The 18,432-nt window shown below is 34.9% G+C and overlaps 1 protein-coding gene across 2 annotated transcripts in view; it reads right to left on the reverse strand.

Moving 5' to 3' along the window:
- The window catches only part of LOC138696558 (sortilin-related receptor-like), a 104,085-nt gene that overhangs the window by 24,859 nt on the left and 60,794 nt on the right, over window positions 1–18,432 (reverse strand). For both annotated transcript variants that reach the window (XM_069821660.1, XM_069821659.1), the window contains exons 17-23: window positions 15,744–15,890; window positions 14,388–14,521; window positions 13,972–14,121; window positions 10,437–10,635; window positions 4,700–4,912; window positions 3,383–3,540; window positions 1,851–2,139 (exon numbers count right to left, since the gene is read on the reverse strand). In XM_069821660.1, the coding sequence (XP_069677761.1) occupies window positions 1,851–2,139; window positions 3,383–3,540; window positions 4,700–4,912; window positions 10,437–10,635; window positions 13,972–14,121; window positions 14,388–14,521; window positions 15,744–15,890 (1,290 nt within the window). The remainder of the gene's footprint in view (window positions 1–1,850; window positions 2,140–3,382; window positions 3,541–4,699; window positions 4,913–10,436; window positions 10,636–13,971; window positions 14,122–14,387; window positions 14,522–15,743; window positions 15,891–18,432) is intronic.

Genomic DNA, 18,432 nt, shown 5'->3' on the forward strand with positions numbered 1-18,432 from the left:
GCAAGCAGTATAACATCATGGATAATCATTGGTCAGTACAGGCTTCTTTTTGGAGTTTGCAGTACCAATCTCCAAATACACCTATAACCTTTTAAAATCAAAGGGATTCACATCTTACAATGTTGAGAAAATTTTTAGAGAAATTCTGAAGCATTCAATTCGAATTTTGCAATTTCATCTCTACTTCATGTAATATCATTTCACCTTCACTTTAATTTTCTTTTTAAATTTATTGTATGTATTTTCATTGTTTCACTGTAAACTTTTATATATGTATTTGTTTTCTGGATCCATGTGGTCACCCTTACTGAAGGGCAGATGGTTTTATTTTATAAATCCGATATACACCATTTCTACTATTATTTATATTATTATTATTATTATTATTATTACTATATTAATTGTTTTATTGTGTGTAACTAAGTTACCATTGCCACCAGGTGTTTGCCCACTTGCAGTGTAAATAAATACATGCATACATAATTATATTTATTATATTTACTATTAATGTCATATCTTATACAATAAAACCCCGATAAGATGCTGTTCACGGGACCACGTGTAAACCGCGTATTAACCGGGACCTCATATAAGGTGGGTATGCTAATTTTGACTTATGCCTAGTTGCCTCATAAATGGTGCCTTCTTGGTATCACTTATGAGGTTCAGACCTGTCTTCGGACAGTTGACTAAACAACAAAACATACAGTATCTATTAGCATTTTTCTTTATTGAAATACATGATTCATGAAAGGTAATACAGTATTACTCAATTATGTAATTACTGTACTGTACGTCAAAGACATTTACAATACTGTATGTATTGTACTTAATTCTTTCGAAAAAAGTCATTTACAGCTGTTTGCCATGTGCGTGGTCTCCAAGTCCTCATGTTTACCACACTTCACTCTCCTGTGCTTGTATCCTCCCGACATCGCAACTGCAGCGATTGAGTTGCAATTTTTTAACGTCGTACTTTCGTAAGATTTCCAATTTTTCCGACACAGAAAACACTTTTCATTTAACATTCGCTGTTATCACGCTCACAGACACTTCAATACATTAAGGACAACAAACTGACCAGCAAAAATTTCCATAATTTTATTACAGTCAACTGAGGAACGTTGTTTGAGAGAGAGGGTTAGCAAGAGGGTGCGGTATTGTAACTTTATTAAGGCTTTAAGCATGATACCCTGAGATAAAGCATTATGCTTCCCTATCTGTTTCCCTTTTTTTTCCAGCAATCCACGGTCACAAGCAGGTATAGGAAGCAAACATCTCACATCGATGCAAGAGTTCAAATTCATCCCAAGTCAAAACATGGTATAAACAGAAAATGAAATATAAGAAACAACAAATAATAAAGTTGTTTCTGTATACAAATAAAAAAAAATATTTCTTTTAAAACAGAAGGGGAAGAAATGCTTCCACCACATCCATGAATGCTACACGCCTGATTCATGCATGTCCATAGAAGCAATTTTATGATACCTGAATATGCCACCTCTTTCAACTTCTGTATCAGCCTAGATCATATATATAACAGATAACTCCTTGCTACGTTAAAATCGGCAGCACTTTGAAGAGAAAAACCGCCAGGATCGCCACCCGTCCGCCGTAAACGAACACGAGATGGCAGCACAGTCGCTAATGCAATTCAAATCGATATTATGATGTGACTCCTTATGTAACAACTAGATGGCAGCATAGTAAACCTGACAAAAGCTGTTAACCTCAAAGCCTATAACCTCGACATATCTGTGACATATATGATCTAGGGTATCAGTTGAAATCTATGCATCAAGCTCCAAGAAAACATCGAAATGTACCTTTCTTTTAAATTTGCTTACCTCCTTCACCAGTTATTGCAGTCACGTATTTTGCAGGAGGATATTCTTGACCCTTTGTCCGCACGTACACAGTTACGTTGTACATAGTGTATGGCTTCAGGTTAGTGAAGAGATAATCATAGTGATCAGTCCAAGTGGTATTCTTCCAGTTGACACTCTTATGATTGGATACTTCTGCATATGAAGGCATAAACTCCAGAGGAGTAGACGTGTTATGGACCCAAATCCACCAGTATAGATGCAATGTAGATGAATTTGATCCATGATCATCTACTCCCATTTGAGTCACCTGTAAACATTCAAAACGTATATTAAGCACTAAGATAAGTATATTGAGTATCATACAGTCAGTGAACACATATTTGTGCAATTGACAAAGTTAAATAATGCATACTGTATAAAATAAACAACAGCAACATAAAAACCAATAAAATTGTATCAGAAACACTCAACAGCATTAACATTAAAAATTCATTGATATCATAAAAGGGTTTATTGATCAACCAACCAGAGAATAGTCTTTTAAAAGACTTCCTTTCTAAATTGAAGAGTCCACTGCAAGAATGATGGATGTTGCTTTCTTGTCGAAAATGAACCAAGACTGTCAATGCATAGCTTAAGACATATAGAATGTACATACAGAGTTATATGGCATTAACACTGATAGTCATTGTCCAGTAATGATCGGAAAATCACAGTTAAGCTTTGAGCGCTAAGCATTTCAAACTTTCAATTGCTTCTCCTGCAAAATGCATTCCAAATGACATCCATCATTCTTGCAGTGGACTCTTCAATTGAAAACATGTGTCGGAAATTTATTTGCAAGTTTTAAAGACATAATAAAATAATTATTCATTGTTTTGGTTAGCCTACACTTAGGTATATCAAAAAGGTCACGGATTCTGGTGTTGTATAGGTGAGCATCATTCCTATGCGTCAACATTTGTGAATTATCTTTGACAAAATTTAGGACTTGATAAATATACAGTGATGTTACAGTCATTATTTCTTTTATTCACAAATAACAGTGTGTAGTGTGCCTTCATTGACGAAAATAAAATAAATGAGTAATGAGTAAATTATTTCAAGAATTACATAGAAACAGTTTACTCATGAATTAATAAGTTATTTAAATCAAATAAATAATAACTTCACCGCGTTAATATTTAAATTATGGTGTTATTTTACCTCATTGACAAGTTTCGATGTTATATCCATCATCCTGTGTATTTGCTGACCAATTCAGAAGACGACGATGATGATGATGATGATGATGATGATGATGATGTATATAACATCGAATTAAACAATCAGGTAAAATAACACAGCAATTTAAATATTAACACAGTGAACTTGTTATTTAATTTAAATAACTTAATAGTTCATCATGATCATATAAGTGTTAGAAGAGTGTAATCAAGAATGGAGAAATGTTTATTACATTGGTCACACTTTTTCTATAAAAATAAGCTTCTATCCTATCCTGCAATAATATCTCCTACATAAAGTCAAACGGAATAATTCTTTCATACCTGATAAACCCTTCTGGTGGTATTGTCACATTCACTTTCGTCAGTGCCATCATAGCAGTCTTGACGTTTATCACACACACTTGCCAATGGAATGCACTTGCTTCCATCGCACTGGAACTGTCCTGCAGGACAACTACTTGAGGGCGAACCCGTTGGAACTAAAATTAAAACAATACCATTTCAAAACACACTGTACAATCCCTTTCTACTTCATAAGTCCTTCAACAGATCATTACAGAATTAAGTGCTTTATGTCTTTTAAAAAGACTGCATTTATTTGTTTGTAACACCAGTATTTCTACTTTTACAACCATCTTATTTATAATGGAAATTTTATCTTATGAAACCGCCAAATGCATGCATTATGTTTCATTGCATTGCTTTCATCGTGTCACGTGATGTATTGTTTTGCATATGTCATGCCACATGGTGTTGTGTTCTTTTACATCGTGTCATTCCATGTTGTGTTTTGCATTGTATCATGCAGAGTCATGTTGTTTTTTTTCATCGTGTCATGCCTAGTTGTGTTGTTTTGCATCATGCCATGCTGTGTTGTGTTGTTTTACACTATGTCATGCTGTGTTGTTTTTCATTGTGTCATGCTGAGTTGTGTTGTTTTGCATTGTCATGCCATGTCGTGTTGTTTTGCATTGTGTCATGCTGAGTTGTGTTGTTTTGCATTGTCATGCCATGCCATGTGTTGTTTTGCATTGTGCCATACTGTGTCATGTTGTTTCGTATTGTGTTATGTTGTGTTATTTTGCATCGTGTCATGTTGTAATGTGTTGTGTTTTTTTTTTCTCTCACTGTTATTTATACTCGCTTTAACATCTTTGGTTATATCGCGACTTAATCTTTTAGTTGAAATCCTAAGGCCTGTGTACTATTGTTGAAACTGGTTCTATTGTTGTGAACTAGATGGCGACTGTATATGTATTACTGATTTGTTATGAATACGATTTCGGTTATGAATGAGGCCAGTGATATTCTGGGATGTTGTGGCCTGAATTTCCTGGCATTTGCCTTATGGTTGAGGAAAAACCCTGAAAAACTTCAACCAGAAAATTCAACCCAACCGGGAATCGAACCCAAGCCCTCTGCATAGGCGTGTTGTTGTTTTGCATTGTCTCCTGTCGTGTGTGGTGTGGTGTGGTGTAAGGAATTTTGTGCGGTATGAGACATTATATGGTGTTGTGAGATGTAGTGCAATACATTGAGGTGTCCTGTAGTGTGTAGGGTAGTATGGTGAGTGCCATGGAATAAAATATAATGTAGTATGATAGTAAGGAATGGTATGGTGTTAATGTATTCACTCACTTGGAGCTGGATGACATGCTAATTCTTCATCTGAATGGTCTGGACACTGAGGAATTCCATCACAAACTTGACTCATGGGCACACAAGAGCCATCGTTTCGACACATGAACTGACCATTTTCACATGATCTGGGTATCTTACAATGATCCTCGTCCTCTCCCTCTTTGCAATCCTTTGTTCCATCACACACCCAGGATGAAAGTATGCACTTTCCTGCGAATATAAGTGTTTAAAATAGCACCTCACTTTAAATACTATGTAAATACACCACCTTCAAAATAAAATAGCACAAAACATATATGAGAATATGTATTTATTTGTTTATTCACATTTTCAATCTCTGTCCATTTGTTTACTTGTTTCACTAAAAAAAGCCACTTGTCCATTTTTTTTACCCTCATACTATCTCTTTCCTCCTTCATTTGCCCCACATGTTTTCAGTCTTTTTTCTCCTCTTTTTCTTCATTCTTCTTTTCTTTTATTACTACTTACTTACTTAAAAATGGCTTTCAAGGAACCCGAAGGTTCATTGCCACCCTCACATAAGCCCGCCATCGGTCCCTATCCTGTGCAAGATTAATCCAGTCTCTATCATCATATCCCACCTCCCTCAAATCAATTTTAATATTATCCTCTCATCTACGTCTCAGCCTCCCTAGAGGTCTTTTTCCCTCCGGTCTCCCAACTAACACTCTATATGCATTTCTGGATTCGCCCATACGTGCTACATGGCCTGCCCATCTCAAACGTCTGGATTTAATATTCCTAATTATGTCAGGTGAAGAATACAATGCGTGCAGTTCTGCGTTGTGTAACTTTCTCCATTCTCCTGTAACTTCATCCCGCTTAGCCCCATATATTTTCCTAAGAACCTTATTCTCAAACACCCTTAACCTATGTTCCTCTCTCAGAGTGAGAGTCCAAGTTTCACAACCATACAGAAGAACCAGTAATATAACTGTTTTATAAATTCTAACTTTCAGATTTTTGGACAGCAGACTGGATGATAAGAGCTTCTCAACCGAATAATAACACGCATTTCCCATATTTATTCTGCATTTAATTTCCTCCCGAGTGTCATTTATATTTGTTTCTGTTGCTCCAAGGTATTTGAATTTTTCCACCTCTTCGAAGGATAAATCTCCAATTTTTATATTTCCATTTCGTACAATATTCTGGTCAGGAGACATAATCATATACTTTGTCTTTTCGAGATTTACTTCCAAACCGATTGCTTTACTTGCTTCAAGTAAAATTTCCGTGTTTTCCCTAATCGTTTGTGTATTTTCTCCTAACATATTCACGTCATCCGCATAGACAAGAAGCTGATGTAACCCGTACAATTCCAAACCTTGCCTGTTATCCTGAACTTTCCTAATGGCATATTCTAAAGCGCAGTTAAAAAGTAAAGGTGATAGTGCATCTCCCTGCTTTAGCCCGCAGTGAATTGGAAAAGCATCAGATAGAAAATGACCTATATTCTTTTATTACTATGAAACATAAAAAAGGGATAACCTTTCAATGGATCTCAATCCATTGTGGAACTGAGGGAACTGATGAAGCTGACATTTTGGTGAAGAATGGGACCAACATAAAACATAGCATGGAAAACATTTCATTCCACACATCCAAATCAAATATTAAATATGAAACACTACCAAAATGACACAAGAATGTTAATAAATATTTAATAACGAATACTAGAAGATATTGCTAGACTATAAGAACTAGCCTATCTCTCAAATTTTCCAAAGCATTTGCCTCGTTTCCAATAGCCACTGTTCATGACTGCCTTGTAGCCCAACTTTATAGAATCAATACCTAAAACTATCTATGTATAATCTGTAAGAAGCCAGAATCTTGAATGAATAGGGATCATCTCCTCCAGTGCAAAAGCATACCGAAAGACCCAAGCTAACATATAAACATAGCTGGAGTCAGCAACTAGAAGCCAAGAGGAATAGACATACTGAAACGCACTCTGAATTGCAGTGATCAGCATAGAGAGTGTGATGCTCTAAGCTAGTAATACAGAGTTGTCGAAGCAACAGGAGGATCAGTAGACGAAAGTAAAGTGAGTGTGAATTTATGTGTATAGATCAAGAATTGGAAGGTTCAGCAAAAGAAGAGATAGGACGGGAAAGCAGTGAGAAAAAGAATTAAAATGGGTGATTGGAGCAGTCATAGTGATGATATTAATAATGGGATGAATTGAAGTGAATCCAGGACCAATGAGTGTGAAGAGTGGGGAAATTAAAGAGAAATTAAACTAGGATTCATAAAAATAAACCAGGAACTAAAACCACAGTTACAGGATTTCATTCAGACAATAACAAATTTTAAGACAAACAACATATGGACGAATCCAGGAATCCATATAGTGTGTTAGTTGGAGGCCAGAAGGAAAAAGACCTTTGGGGGAGGCCGAGATATAGAATGGAGGATAATACTAAAATGGACTTGAGGGAGACTGGATTAATCTTGCTCATGATAAGGACTGATGCTGGATTTATGTGAGGGCAACAATGAATCTCCAGGTCCCTTAAAAACCATAAGTAACATGGAGAACAACAACAAAAGAATCGAAGGGCTACAACAGTTAAATAAACAGTTGGAAAAGAAAATTGGAGATTTAGAAGATAGCCAGAGGAAGAAGAATTTAATAATTTTCTGACTAAATGAGGACGGAAGAGAGTATGGAGAAAAAACTTACAATACAGTCTGGAGAGTGTGTTGGGAACTTTTCGAAGTGGACGTAGATGGCTACATAGAAACAGCTTATAGAGTAGGCAAGGGAAAATTTCGGCCAATTGTAATTAAATTTCATGAAACAAATTATTGAGAAGAGGAGAGAATGGAATCAGATCACCTACATTGTATTCTTAGATTATGTCAAGGCTTTTGATCGAGTGCTGAGGAGTAAGCTTTGGGAAATTATGGACAGAAGGGGAATACCTAAGCACCTCATAAAAATATTACAAAACCTCTATAAAGGGACCCAAATAAGCATTAAGATAAACTCTGGAGACATTAAATCCGAATATATCAACATGGGTGTCCGACAGGGCTGTTGTATGTCACCTATATTGTTTAATTTGTATATTGACGACGCCATTAGAGTATGGAAGAGAAAATTATTACAGTTGGGTTTTGACAATGACATAAACAGTGATAACTTTGTCCTTACACTTATGTTTGCTGATGATCAAGTAATTGTCTCAAATTCTGAAAATACACTCCAACGAGCTCTGTTTGAATTGCAGAAAATAATAGAGGTGTATAACTTTGAAATTTCAACTGATAAAACAGAATCTATGGCATTCCAAGGTCCAATGCAAATCCGCTGTAAGTTTGTTATTAATAATAAATTGATTGAACAAGTAAACCAGTTCAAATTCCTTGGTTACACACTATCGCCTTTTGAAGAAGCGGATGTCAAGCAAAAAACGGAAATATTCAACCGAATGTATGGTACAATAACTAGAACTTTAAAAAACAAGGCAAGGAAGGAAACACTGTTGAAGTTTTATAAGACAATGGCAGTACCAGCGGGTTTATATGGAGCAGAATCGTGGGTCCTCACCAATAGAGATAAAAGTAGAATTCAAGCTTCAGAAATGCGGTTCCTTTGCTCAGTGATGGGTGTAACAAGGAGGGACAGAATACGAAACGAAGAAATCAGGCAATCACTGAATATCTACAACTTAAACAACAAAATTGTGGAATATAGACAGAATTGGAGATCCCATGTAGAACGAATGAGTGATGAAAGACTGCCTAAATTAATCTTCGGGTATCAACCTAAGAGCTTCCATAGTATTGGTAGACCAAGAAAACGATGGCAAGACCAAGAATAAGCCATATGTATGAAGTTCGCAACAGGTCGAGAGACCTAAAGCGTGGCGGCGGCGACGACGACGACGACGACGACGACGACGAGGACGAGGATGATGATGATGATGATGATGATGATGATGATGATGATGATGATGATGATGATGATGATGATGAATTTAAGGACGAAAGAAATGTTTATGAACAGAATGAAAAATGCGACAGGAAAAAAATTGCGCTTTGAAAATTATCTTAGTTATGAAGTAAGAAGAAGAAAACTAATGTTACCATATCTAAAACAGCAAGATGCAAAGACATTTTGCAATCACGAATAAGGATAAATTGAAAATTAATGATAAAGTTTACGATCTCAAATACTGTGAAAAGAATTGCGACAAACCAGAGTTTTGGATTGAAATTGAGCAAAGGCAGATGAATCAAGGAATGCAGCAGCATTATCGTCATTCTATATTATTCTGTCATAACATATTTTTGTAATACCGGTATTTTATTTATGTTGTCTCAAACAAAGTTCCCATAAAATTCAATGTTTATCTTATCATAAACAGCTGACTGTTGGCATGTGCATTTCAGTACTCATTAAGGCCGGCAAAGTGTTATAGTTGTCATGAACGTCGATCATAATACACAACCTCTGAACGTCCAGTAGCAGTTCAACGTAAGAAGAAAGCAACGTAAAATAATGCAAACGAACATTAACCGTAATCCCAGCTTAAACAAATACACAGAGCTTGTATTAAATACAAATTTTGTCAAACTTCAATTAACTTCACCGTAATGAAACATAACACAAATGAATGTTGATCATAGTCCCAGCCTAACTAAACTCGATCACCATAACCAAACACAACCAACCTAACCAAATGGAGCAAAACCAACTTAAACCAAATCCGACCCAATCTAACCAAACTCAACCAACTTAACCAAACTCAGCCAACTTAAATAACCTAACCAAACCAAACCTAACTCAACCAACATAATCAAACGAACAAACTAAACCAAATCAAATTAACTCAATGCAACCCAACTAGATCAGACCAAGTCCAACCTAACTCAACTCATAAATCAACGAAATCAACCAACTAAACCAAACTAACCAACTAATTAAATCATGCCAAACAACCAACCAACCTCAAAACTCAAAACCTCAAACTTAAAACCGAATAACAGAAAAACTTATACCTAAACTACCTTCTTTCCTTTGATATTTTTATCCATTTATTCGCTCCTTCATTAATTTTGTTCTTCCTATCATACATCCATTCCTTCAATCATTTCTTCAATTTATATTTCACTTAATTTTTATTGAAATAGCAAAAAATATACTGTACTTATATTATTCTTCATAAATATACTCAGTACCGTAATAAAATACGTGATACTTTATAGGAGTATATATTAATAATAACATAAATTAAAATTAAATATTAAATAATTGGTGCGACAGCCCATGAAGAACCAAGGCCAACCAACTATCTGCTGGCCTCACGTCAACATGCCTCAGCAGAACGGAAGTATTGTATGGTTAGCATGATGACTCCACCAGCCATTTTAGCTGGTTTCTGTAATCAGATTTTGCTACCTCTGTAGCTCGCCAGTCCTATACACTGGTAGAAATTTCATGAGAAAATTTCTTCCTCATGAGGACTCGAACCAGTGTGTGTTCCATAATGAAAGTCCTATATGTTATACCTTAGAATAATATACTTTAAAGTTACCTACACAGAAACTGAAGAAAAAAAATTATATTAACTCCTGCATTCAGCTATATCAAGTGACCTTTATTTTCAGAAGTGCATTCCTGATAAAATGTGTTAAAAATAAACCGTCGTCAATGGAATTCAAATTTTAGAACTTGTGTAACTTTGTTAAAGGAACTGACCATTGTAGCAACGGAACTGGTTCTCTCGGCAAGTCTGAGGAACAGTAGATACAGTGGTAGTAGAACCAGTAGGTCCAATGTCAATTCCACAGCCCATCTCATCTGAGAAGTCACCACAGTCATTGACTCCATCACACTTCCACCAGTAAGGCACACACTTCTTGTTTGTACAGAGGAACATCCAGGAATTGCAAGTATTCTATGACAAAATATAAGTGGTATGTTAAAACATTTCAATTTACAAAATTGTCCAGTTGAGGGGAATGAGAAGAGGTAAGATAACTCTCAATGAAGTTCATTTCAAGCACAGTCTATTCCAAACATCCAACTTTAATATGTACACTTGGTCAAAATCAAAGTGGCCGGTCTCTTGAGCAGTGAAAATTTTCCAAGTCCCTTTGGGTGAGCGCACAGTTCACTACTGTAACCCTCCATGCACCACTTTAGTTAACTCCATAATACAAGGCGCTGATTTGGGGTATCTCCACAGCATACTTCGGATCTCCATAGAGAATTTTTTTTTTTTTGTCTTTTCTTTTATTTCTTACAACTCCTTTTAGTGTAATATAATGAAATAATTTTGCTTATGTTAATTCATGTTACTTAGAGATAATTACAAACTTTGTGAAAATTTGTAGTTATAATTCCAGGAAATCAGGATACATTTTGTCATCAGAATTATGGTTTTTCTTCTTGTTTACAATTACTACATTTAGGCCCTGACGATCACAGATTTAGATTAGTATAATAATCATATTCCCTGCAGCACAACTTGTAAATTAATTATTGCCAATTATTGAACAATCAATATATATTTACTGAATGTTCCTTAGGCAATAGAGTGCAAAGCAGTAGGGATTAATAAAATAATTAATACGAAAGCCCCTAATTGTCGTCTTTAGTGTTACTTCCATCTAGCATCAAAAGCTTCTATTAATACGAAAAAAATAATAAAGCGAAAAGTATTCTAAGGATAAAAAAAATGACGAAAACCTGTTATATTTTCACTGATGCATTTAAAAGACAACAAAAAAGTTCAGTAACTCCACGAAGATTTGAACTTGCAACCTCACGAACTCTTAGCTAATGCACTACTAACTATGCTAAGAGTTTTACTGCAGTCAGAATAGCATTGTAACGAGAATGGTCATACTCCACTTGAGAACCTCTTATACAGTATATAGTGTTTGTGTTACAATACTCACTGTTTAAACACTCTGAACGATCTGTCTGTTTTAAATCTCGTATATTAATTATTCTCTTGGAAGATTTTAGTGATTAATAGTTGTGTTCCGCATTATAACTACTAGAAGAATATACGCAATCTTTTGAACAAAGCCTGGCTGTCCTGAGCACTCACAGAAATACCCAATTCGAACTTAGTCTCTCAGACGCCGGCCACTTTCATTTCGACCAAGTGTAAGTTCTATGTTACATTTTTCTGATCTTACATAGAGAAGAATTTATACTGTGCAAGTACCATACTTAAAAAAAAAAAAAAAAAAAAACGAATAAGTGTGAAAAACATGAGAGTTCGAAACGTATAAAAGAATTTTTAGGGTCAAGTAGAGCTATTATGATACAAAAAAATCAATCTTTTGCTGTAATTTTTCTATTAAAGCATATACAATTTTGAAAAAATTATATCATGTGCTACTTTAGACATATATCAAGGATTTGGAGTTAAAATTATTTTTTATTTGTAATAATGGATAAAACTGAAAACCAATGTATCATAATAGCCTTCTGTGTGGGTTACTGTGATACCCATATAGGGTTATTCTGATAATGCTATAAATCTGGCCATATTATACAGAGCAATGAAGTAAGGTTATTGTAATACACACAGATGCTTAATGTATCATCTGTAAAAGTTTGGTTCAAAATGCATTAAAATTGTTTAAGTTTTAGCAAGTTTTGTAATGACTTCTTTTTCCCATAAAATGTAACAATTTACTGAAACTTCAATGCCTTGCTGCCAATGCAAAAAAATTGCTTGTGTCCCAAGCATTTTTTTGTGCAAGGAAATAGACTGAGAAAATTATTATAGGCCTACAGTTTGTATTGCTAAATACTCTTAAAATACCTTTTAAATAATGATGAATGTATTTTCCAAAGTTGTGTTGCATTTTAGCAGTAAGAAGAATGACTATTAAGCTAAAATGTTGGGTAAATACGTAAAAGTAAAGTTTTATGTGTATTTTTTTTACTTATACAGCACTGTACGTCAATTCAAACTTCCTTCAAGATCTGAGATATGAAATATCCCTCAAGAAATGATGCGTTATTTTAAGTTAGATAATTGATCAATTTGGTCAATTTCTTTAATAGTAAAGGTAATACTATCATAATAGCTCTAAAAAATGTATCATAATAGCCTTTCTCATTCACAACTTTCTTTAAAGAAAAATGAAGCCAACACTACTGGGTGTTCATTTCAAAGTGTGTCATGACATCACTGTTGTGAGTCAGCGATTTGAAGAGAGTTTCAGCTTTTATGTCAGAGAAGTTGCCTATTAATCAAGGCATTCAATCTGAACTTGAGAACGTGTACGGTATAACTTGAACGTCGTAGCAACAGATGGCGCCTGTATGGTCTGTGTGCTACCATAACCTCTTTCGAACTGTGTTTTGCGCGGCAAAGTCGTACACAGGGTATTTGTTATCATCGGTTGCATACGGCAACATTCCACAATACAAATCAAATGCTCCGTGTCCATGTTGACCGTCGAACTTAATGTCAAATACGTAAGAAATCGTCTTAACCCTCTCCCCATATCCTGACAGTAAGAAAAAAACCCACTTCAGTACAGGTTTCCAAACAGTTCACATTCCTGTCACTACCGGCGTTACCATACATGTCAGTAAGTACTCTTCAGAATGAATGCCGTACTTGCAATCCAACTTCTCTGACACATAGGTAATACACCTCTGCGGAAATGTAGGAAGACTGAATTCTCTAGGCTCATCGACTAGCCATATGACGGCATACAGCGAGCCATGACACACTTTGAACTGAACACCCAGTATTCTGAGTAAAAGGATAATTTAAAAATGATTCGATCTTTATTCATTTAAGAGCAATAACAAAAGTAATTGAGCAGCATGTCAAAGTTTTTCAACATACAAAACTGTCTTTTTTTTTTTCAATGCATTTAGTGGCTAATAATGATTTTTTGTATTATTTTGTTCAATATTACTCCTTAAAGAGCATAAAATGTACTTCCATAATCACAGTTTTAAAGTTTGTATCAGATTAGCCCGACCTTTTTTTTACTGTATATATTGACTCGAGTACGAACTCAGGTTATAATTAAATACGAGAATAAAAGACACAAAGAATTTCTACTCCTGTGGGGGGGGGGGGAAGAATGCTGCCAATTAATTACATTTCTAGCAATAGAAATTTAATTTAGGATCACTATGTATTAAAATAATTTCTCCTTGTTTCTCTTCTCCATATCTTCAGCCCTCCTCCTGTATCATTTTGTACTAATCTTAACAATGTTACGAAAAAAATTAATTTGCTACTCACAGTTGGCAAAATTGGTACTTGAGTTGATGGTGGTGGTCGTATGGTGTGAGGACAGTCTTCCTCGTCTGATCCTTGAGAATCAGGTAGATCCTGGCAGTCATTATCTCCATCACATCTCCATGAACTGTATATGCAGCGGTTGTTCTTGCACTGAAATAAAAAATGACAACATTATTAAGATTTATTACAATTATTCTACCAAATAAATATGCCGTTGTAACAACTCTGAAAATATGTAATACAGTGAATTATCAACATCTTTAACTATCTTGATTTCTGCTAACAGTCATTCACTATTTAATACATTGAATTTGATTATCATCGAAATTGTTCGATGCCACTAGCCAAGTAGATATTATTTTGTATGCCCACTAAGTAAAAAATTGAAATTTTAATCTCTCACTAGAAGTTCTCACCTGGAATTGCCACGTTTCACATGTTTTGCTTGTACAGTTCGCCTCATCAGATCCATCTGAACAGTCTCGCTCATTATCACAGCGCCATGAATTTGGAATACACTGTTTGTCTGCTTTACACTGGAAATCTCCTGCTGCAAAGTCATAACAATAGTTAACGTAACACAACTTCTGGCCAGTTAAAAGATATTATATACAACAAAAACACAATTTTTTATATAATTCTTTTGTTTGAAATTCATATTTTCAGAAGCGCATCTGCTTTCCACACTGTTAACGCAGATTCGAATCCCAGCAAGTCCAAGTGGAATTTGTAGTGGACGAAGACAGTGGTTGATTGGTAGTGTTTGCAGGTTACTCCAGTTTCCCCTATCAGCATTCCACCTTTGCTTCATTAAACATCATACAGTGCTATGTAGTTTGCCTTCCACGTGCACTGAAGGCAACAATAAAGCAGTAGCAAAAATAACTACAGCTTTGTCACATTACTCCTAGAGGAGTCACTTGAGTGAATGATGCTAGTTAGTGTACCTGCCACGGGAGAAAAAAATTACCATGTTGCTCACAATATTAAGAATAATTATATGCTGCTTCTTCTTCAATTACCAGTATATTTCCCATTCTGCAACTACATTAGGAATTGGTCAGTCCATCTCCAGCAGCCATGGGCATAATTTTCCATTACGTGAGGCACAGAATATGCAATATTTTGTTTATTAGGAGGACAAATTAGAAAGGGAAATTTAAGCTCTGTCCTGAATTCTCTTATCGTAATAGCTATGGCGGTCAGTGGTGGATTGTTAGGAACATTATACTCAATTTTTTTTTTTTCACTTGGACACATTAATTTGACAGCATTAGTCATTGCACAGAATATGCAATATTTTGTTTATTAGGAGGACAAATTAGAAAGGGAAATTTAAACTCTGTCTTGAATTCTCTTATCGTAATAGCTATGGCGGTCAGTGGTGGATCGTTAGGAACATTATACTCAATTTTTTTTATTTCACTTGGACACATTAATTTGACAGCATTAGTCATACACCTCTTTATTGTTTCTCTATCATTGAACTGTTTTTGATCACAGGTGTGTTCTGAAGAAACTGCGTAATTAGTAAAAAAATATTCCATCATGTTGTCTACATTAAATTTATTCCCTTGAATATTATGGTGTTTCTTAATAGATTTGCACATTCAGGCCTCTAAGATTTAAAATGGGTGGGTCCTTGCAGTGATGATTCACACAGAACTTTCCAAATGCTATGGCAGTTCTTGATGATCCTGTATTATGTAACATATCATATACCGTATCACATTATATTGCAGTGATAGTCTATTATCATGTCATACACTAACCTTTACATGTAGCTGAAGGTGTTGGATTTGAACAATTAACTTCATCAGATCTATCTCTGCAATCATCCTCACCATCACAAGTCCAACGTTTTGATATACATCGTCCATTATTACAACGGAACTGTTCAGCTGTGCAATTCTGATAAGCTACAAGAGAAATATTACAGAAATTCATTTTACATTACTGAAATATTAGTTTCGAAACAAGTTTATACTTGCTACGTTCAAACTTTTTAGCCACTGCAAAATATATTACTAAACACAATAATATTGCAAATGTATCATCAAATGTGATTTGTCATTTTACCACGACCACAGAATCAATACAATTACTCAGACATGGAAAATAAATCAAGAATGTACTAGAAATGACTTCCAACTAATTCAGTAGTATCTAGACATCTATGACTGAAGAAAGTGATAATCCATTTATGCAGAAGAGTACCTAGAAGATTGAACTACAGTCTAGTATATAACAATCACGAAGTTCAATACGTAGTAAATATGCATCCATAGATAGTTGCTAACCACTAGGATCCCTACTATCGCCTCATCACAGACAATGTGAAATAGTACTTGCACAGTCTATTGTTCCTATCACCCTCAACAACTCAAGCTTCGTGACTGTACATATTAGACTGTGATTGAACTCTCTGATTGCTGATGTTGAATATAGAAATTCACGACTTTTCGAAGGTTGGCTCTACTTTAGTCTCAAAGTGAATAAAACAAGGTGGAGTGAGATGGGTATGGTATCCTACTTGATGGTGTCTTTACACATAGTTTAATCTACCTGAATAACCAACTACTAGCCAGACAGCTGAGTAATATCCTAGATCACATATGTAACAGATAGCTCATCCCTATGTTAAAATCGGCAGCACTTTGAAGAGAACAACTGCCAGGATCGCCATCCGTCCACCGTAAACAACACGAGACAGCAGTACAGTCGCTAATGCAATTCAAATGGGAATTATGACGTGACTCCTTATGTAACAACTAGATGGCAGCATAGTAAACCTGAAAAAAGTTGTTACGTCAAAGCCTATAAAGCTGAGCAATCTGGGTATATATGATTTAGGGTAATAAATACCAAAAGACCAATATCATATGGAGGTTAGACAGGAGTATATGAATAAACAAAACAAAAAGGAGAATAAAACAGAACAGATATACGCAATATACTGTCTCACCCTACTGCCAGTAAGACATTACTGTCCAAATTGTAAACACGATATCCAGGTTTCAAAATGTTACTGTTTTATAAAAGTAGGTGTTCTTGTAAAACAAAAAATGTCTTTCTACTAGTTCAAGCTGCCTTGAGAAAGGGATATATTTAGCATTTTTGAACAGTTTCAAAACTCAAATTTAAAAGAAAAATTAGATGTTTAACAAAGTCAGAAGAGCCCTTTTAAGAAAGTATACAGTGTCATCCTACTGAATATTGTTGTATTTTTCTTCTTTGTTCCCTTTATTCTTGCCAGTAGAACCCCATTTGCCGAAATAAAGGGGACAGCATTGTTTTGGATAACATATTCTTTTCTTTTATAACCCATGGGTACTGCTTTCGTTAGTGAAAGGAAGATGTTACAGTATTAATAGTGTAACAGTGTAAAGCAAAAGCATGCACTTTATAATAAAGTGACATCAAAAATTTTTACCTTGCATTTTTAACTATGTCCTGATTGTACCATGCAGTGTTAAATATTACCATGACAACTAAAACTTATCATTAAGCAAAGCCTGCATGGTAGTCAAAAAACAAGATACAATAAAAATGTAAGGAAAAAGTTTTTGATGTCACTGTAAATATACTTCATTCCAAGTAAGTTTTGTTGATATAATAAACTCACTTGATAAAATAATTTAACACAAATGCATAACAAATGATTACAATCTACAGCATAATAGAATGAATACATGCAGACTCAATTGTCACCTCTCATTCAGCCATAAGTTGTTCCACAATTCTTAGGGTAGGGGGTAAATGGAACAAAGGGTATATAAACAAGAATAACTTCCACCTGATGGGACCAACGTACACCTTTGGCCACTACTGAACACAAAACAAGTGAACTCAGGATGTGAAAAGCTGATTCGTATATCTATTGCATTCCTTAAAGTACATTCACCCTTATTTATAGCCTTACTGTGTGGTGAGAACAAGACAGTAGCTGTTTCACTGGCAGGCATTGACATACCTTCGGAACATATGATGCAGTTATATTAAAAAAAAAATATTTTTTTAAGAAAAAAGTACGTGTTATGGTCCAAAAAATACCATAATCCACTGTTTCTGTTAAGTGGGGCTTCAGTTAAACAAAATTCGGTTAAGCAGAATTTTACTGTGGAATTTCAGTCTTGGAACCCCAATAGGTAGAAATATGTGAAATTCACAAGACACAGTAACGCAAATATTTTTCTTTGCGCCATTTCTTTATATTTTTTTCTATAACCCCAAAAAACGCACTTTTGAATAGCGAAATAACGCAAATTCTTTGAGTAATAATGCAAAAAAAAAACCACACAACTCAAGTTTTTAAATGCATTAAGCTTATTTGTTTTATTCACAAAATTTTAACAAATTATTTTCAAGTAATATTTTCATAATTTCAGTCTATTTCGTTTTTTTGATGGCATATTTCGTTCCTCCATTTTGTCAACTAATTAATGTAATCATATATTACAA

The sequence above is a fragment of the Periplaneta americana genome, chromosome 3, assembly GCF_040183065.1.
Source record: "Periplaneta americana isolate PAMFEO1 chromosome 3, P.americana_PAMFEO1_priV1, whole genome shotgun sequence".
NCBI lineage: Eukaryota > Metazoa > Arthropoda > Insecta > Blattodea > Blattidae > Periplaneta > Periplaneta americana.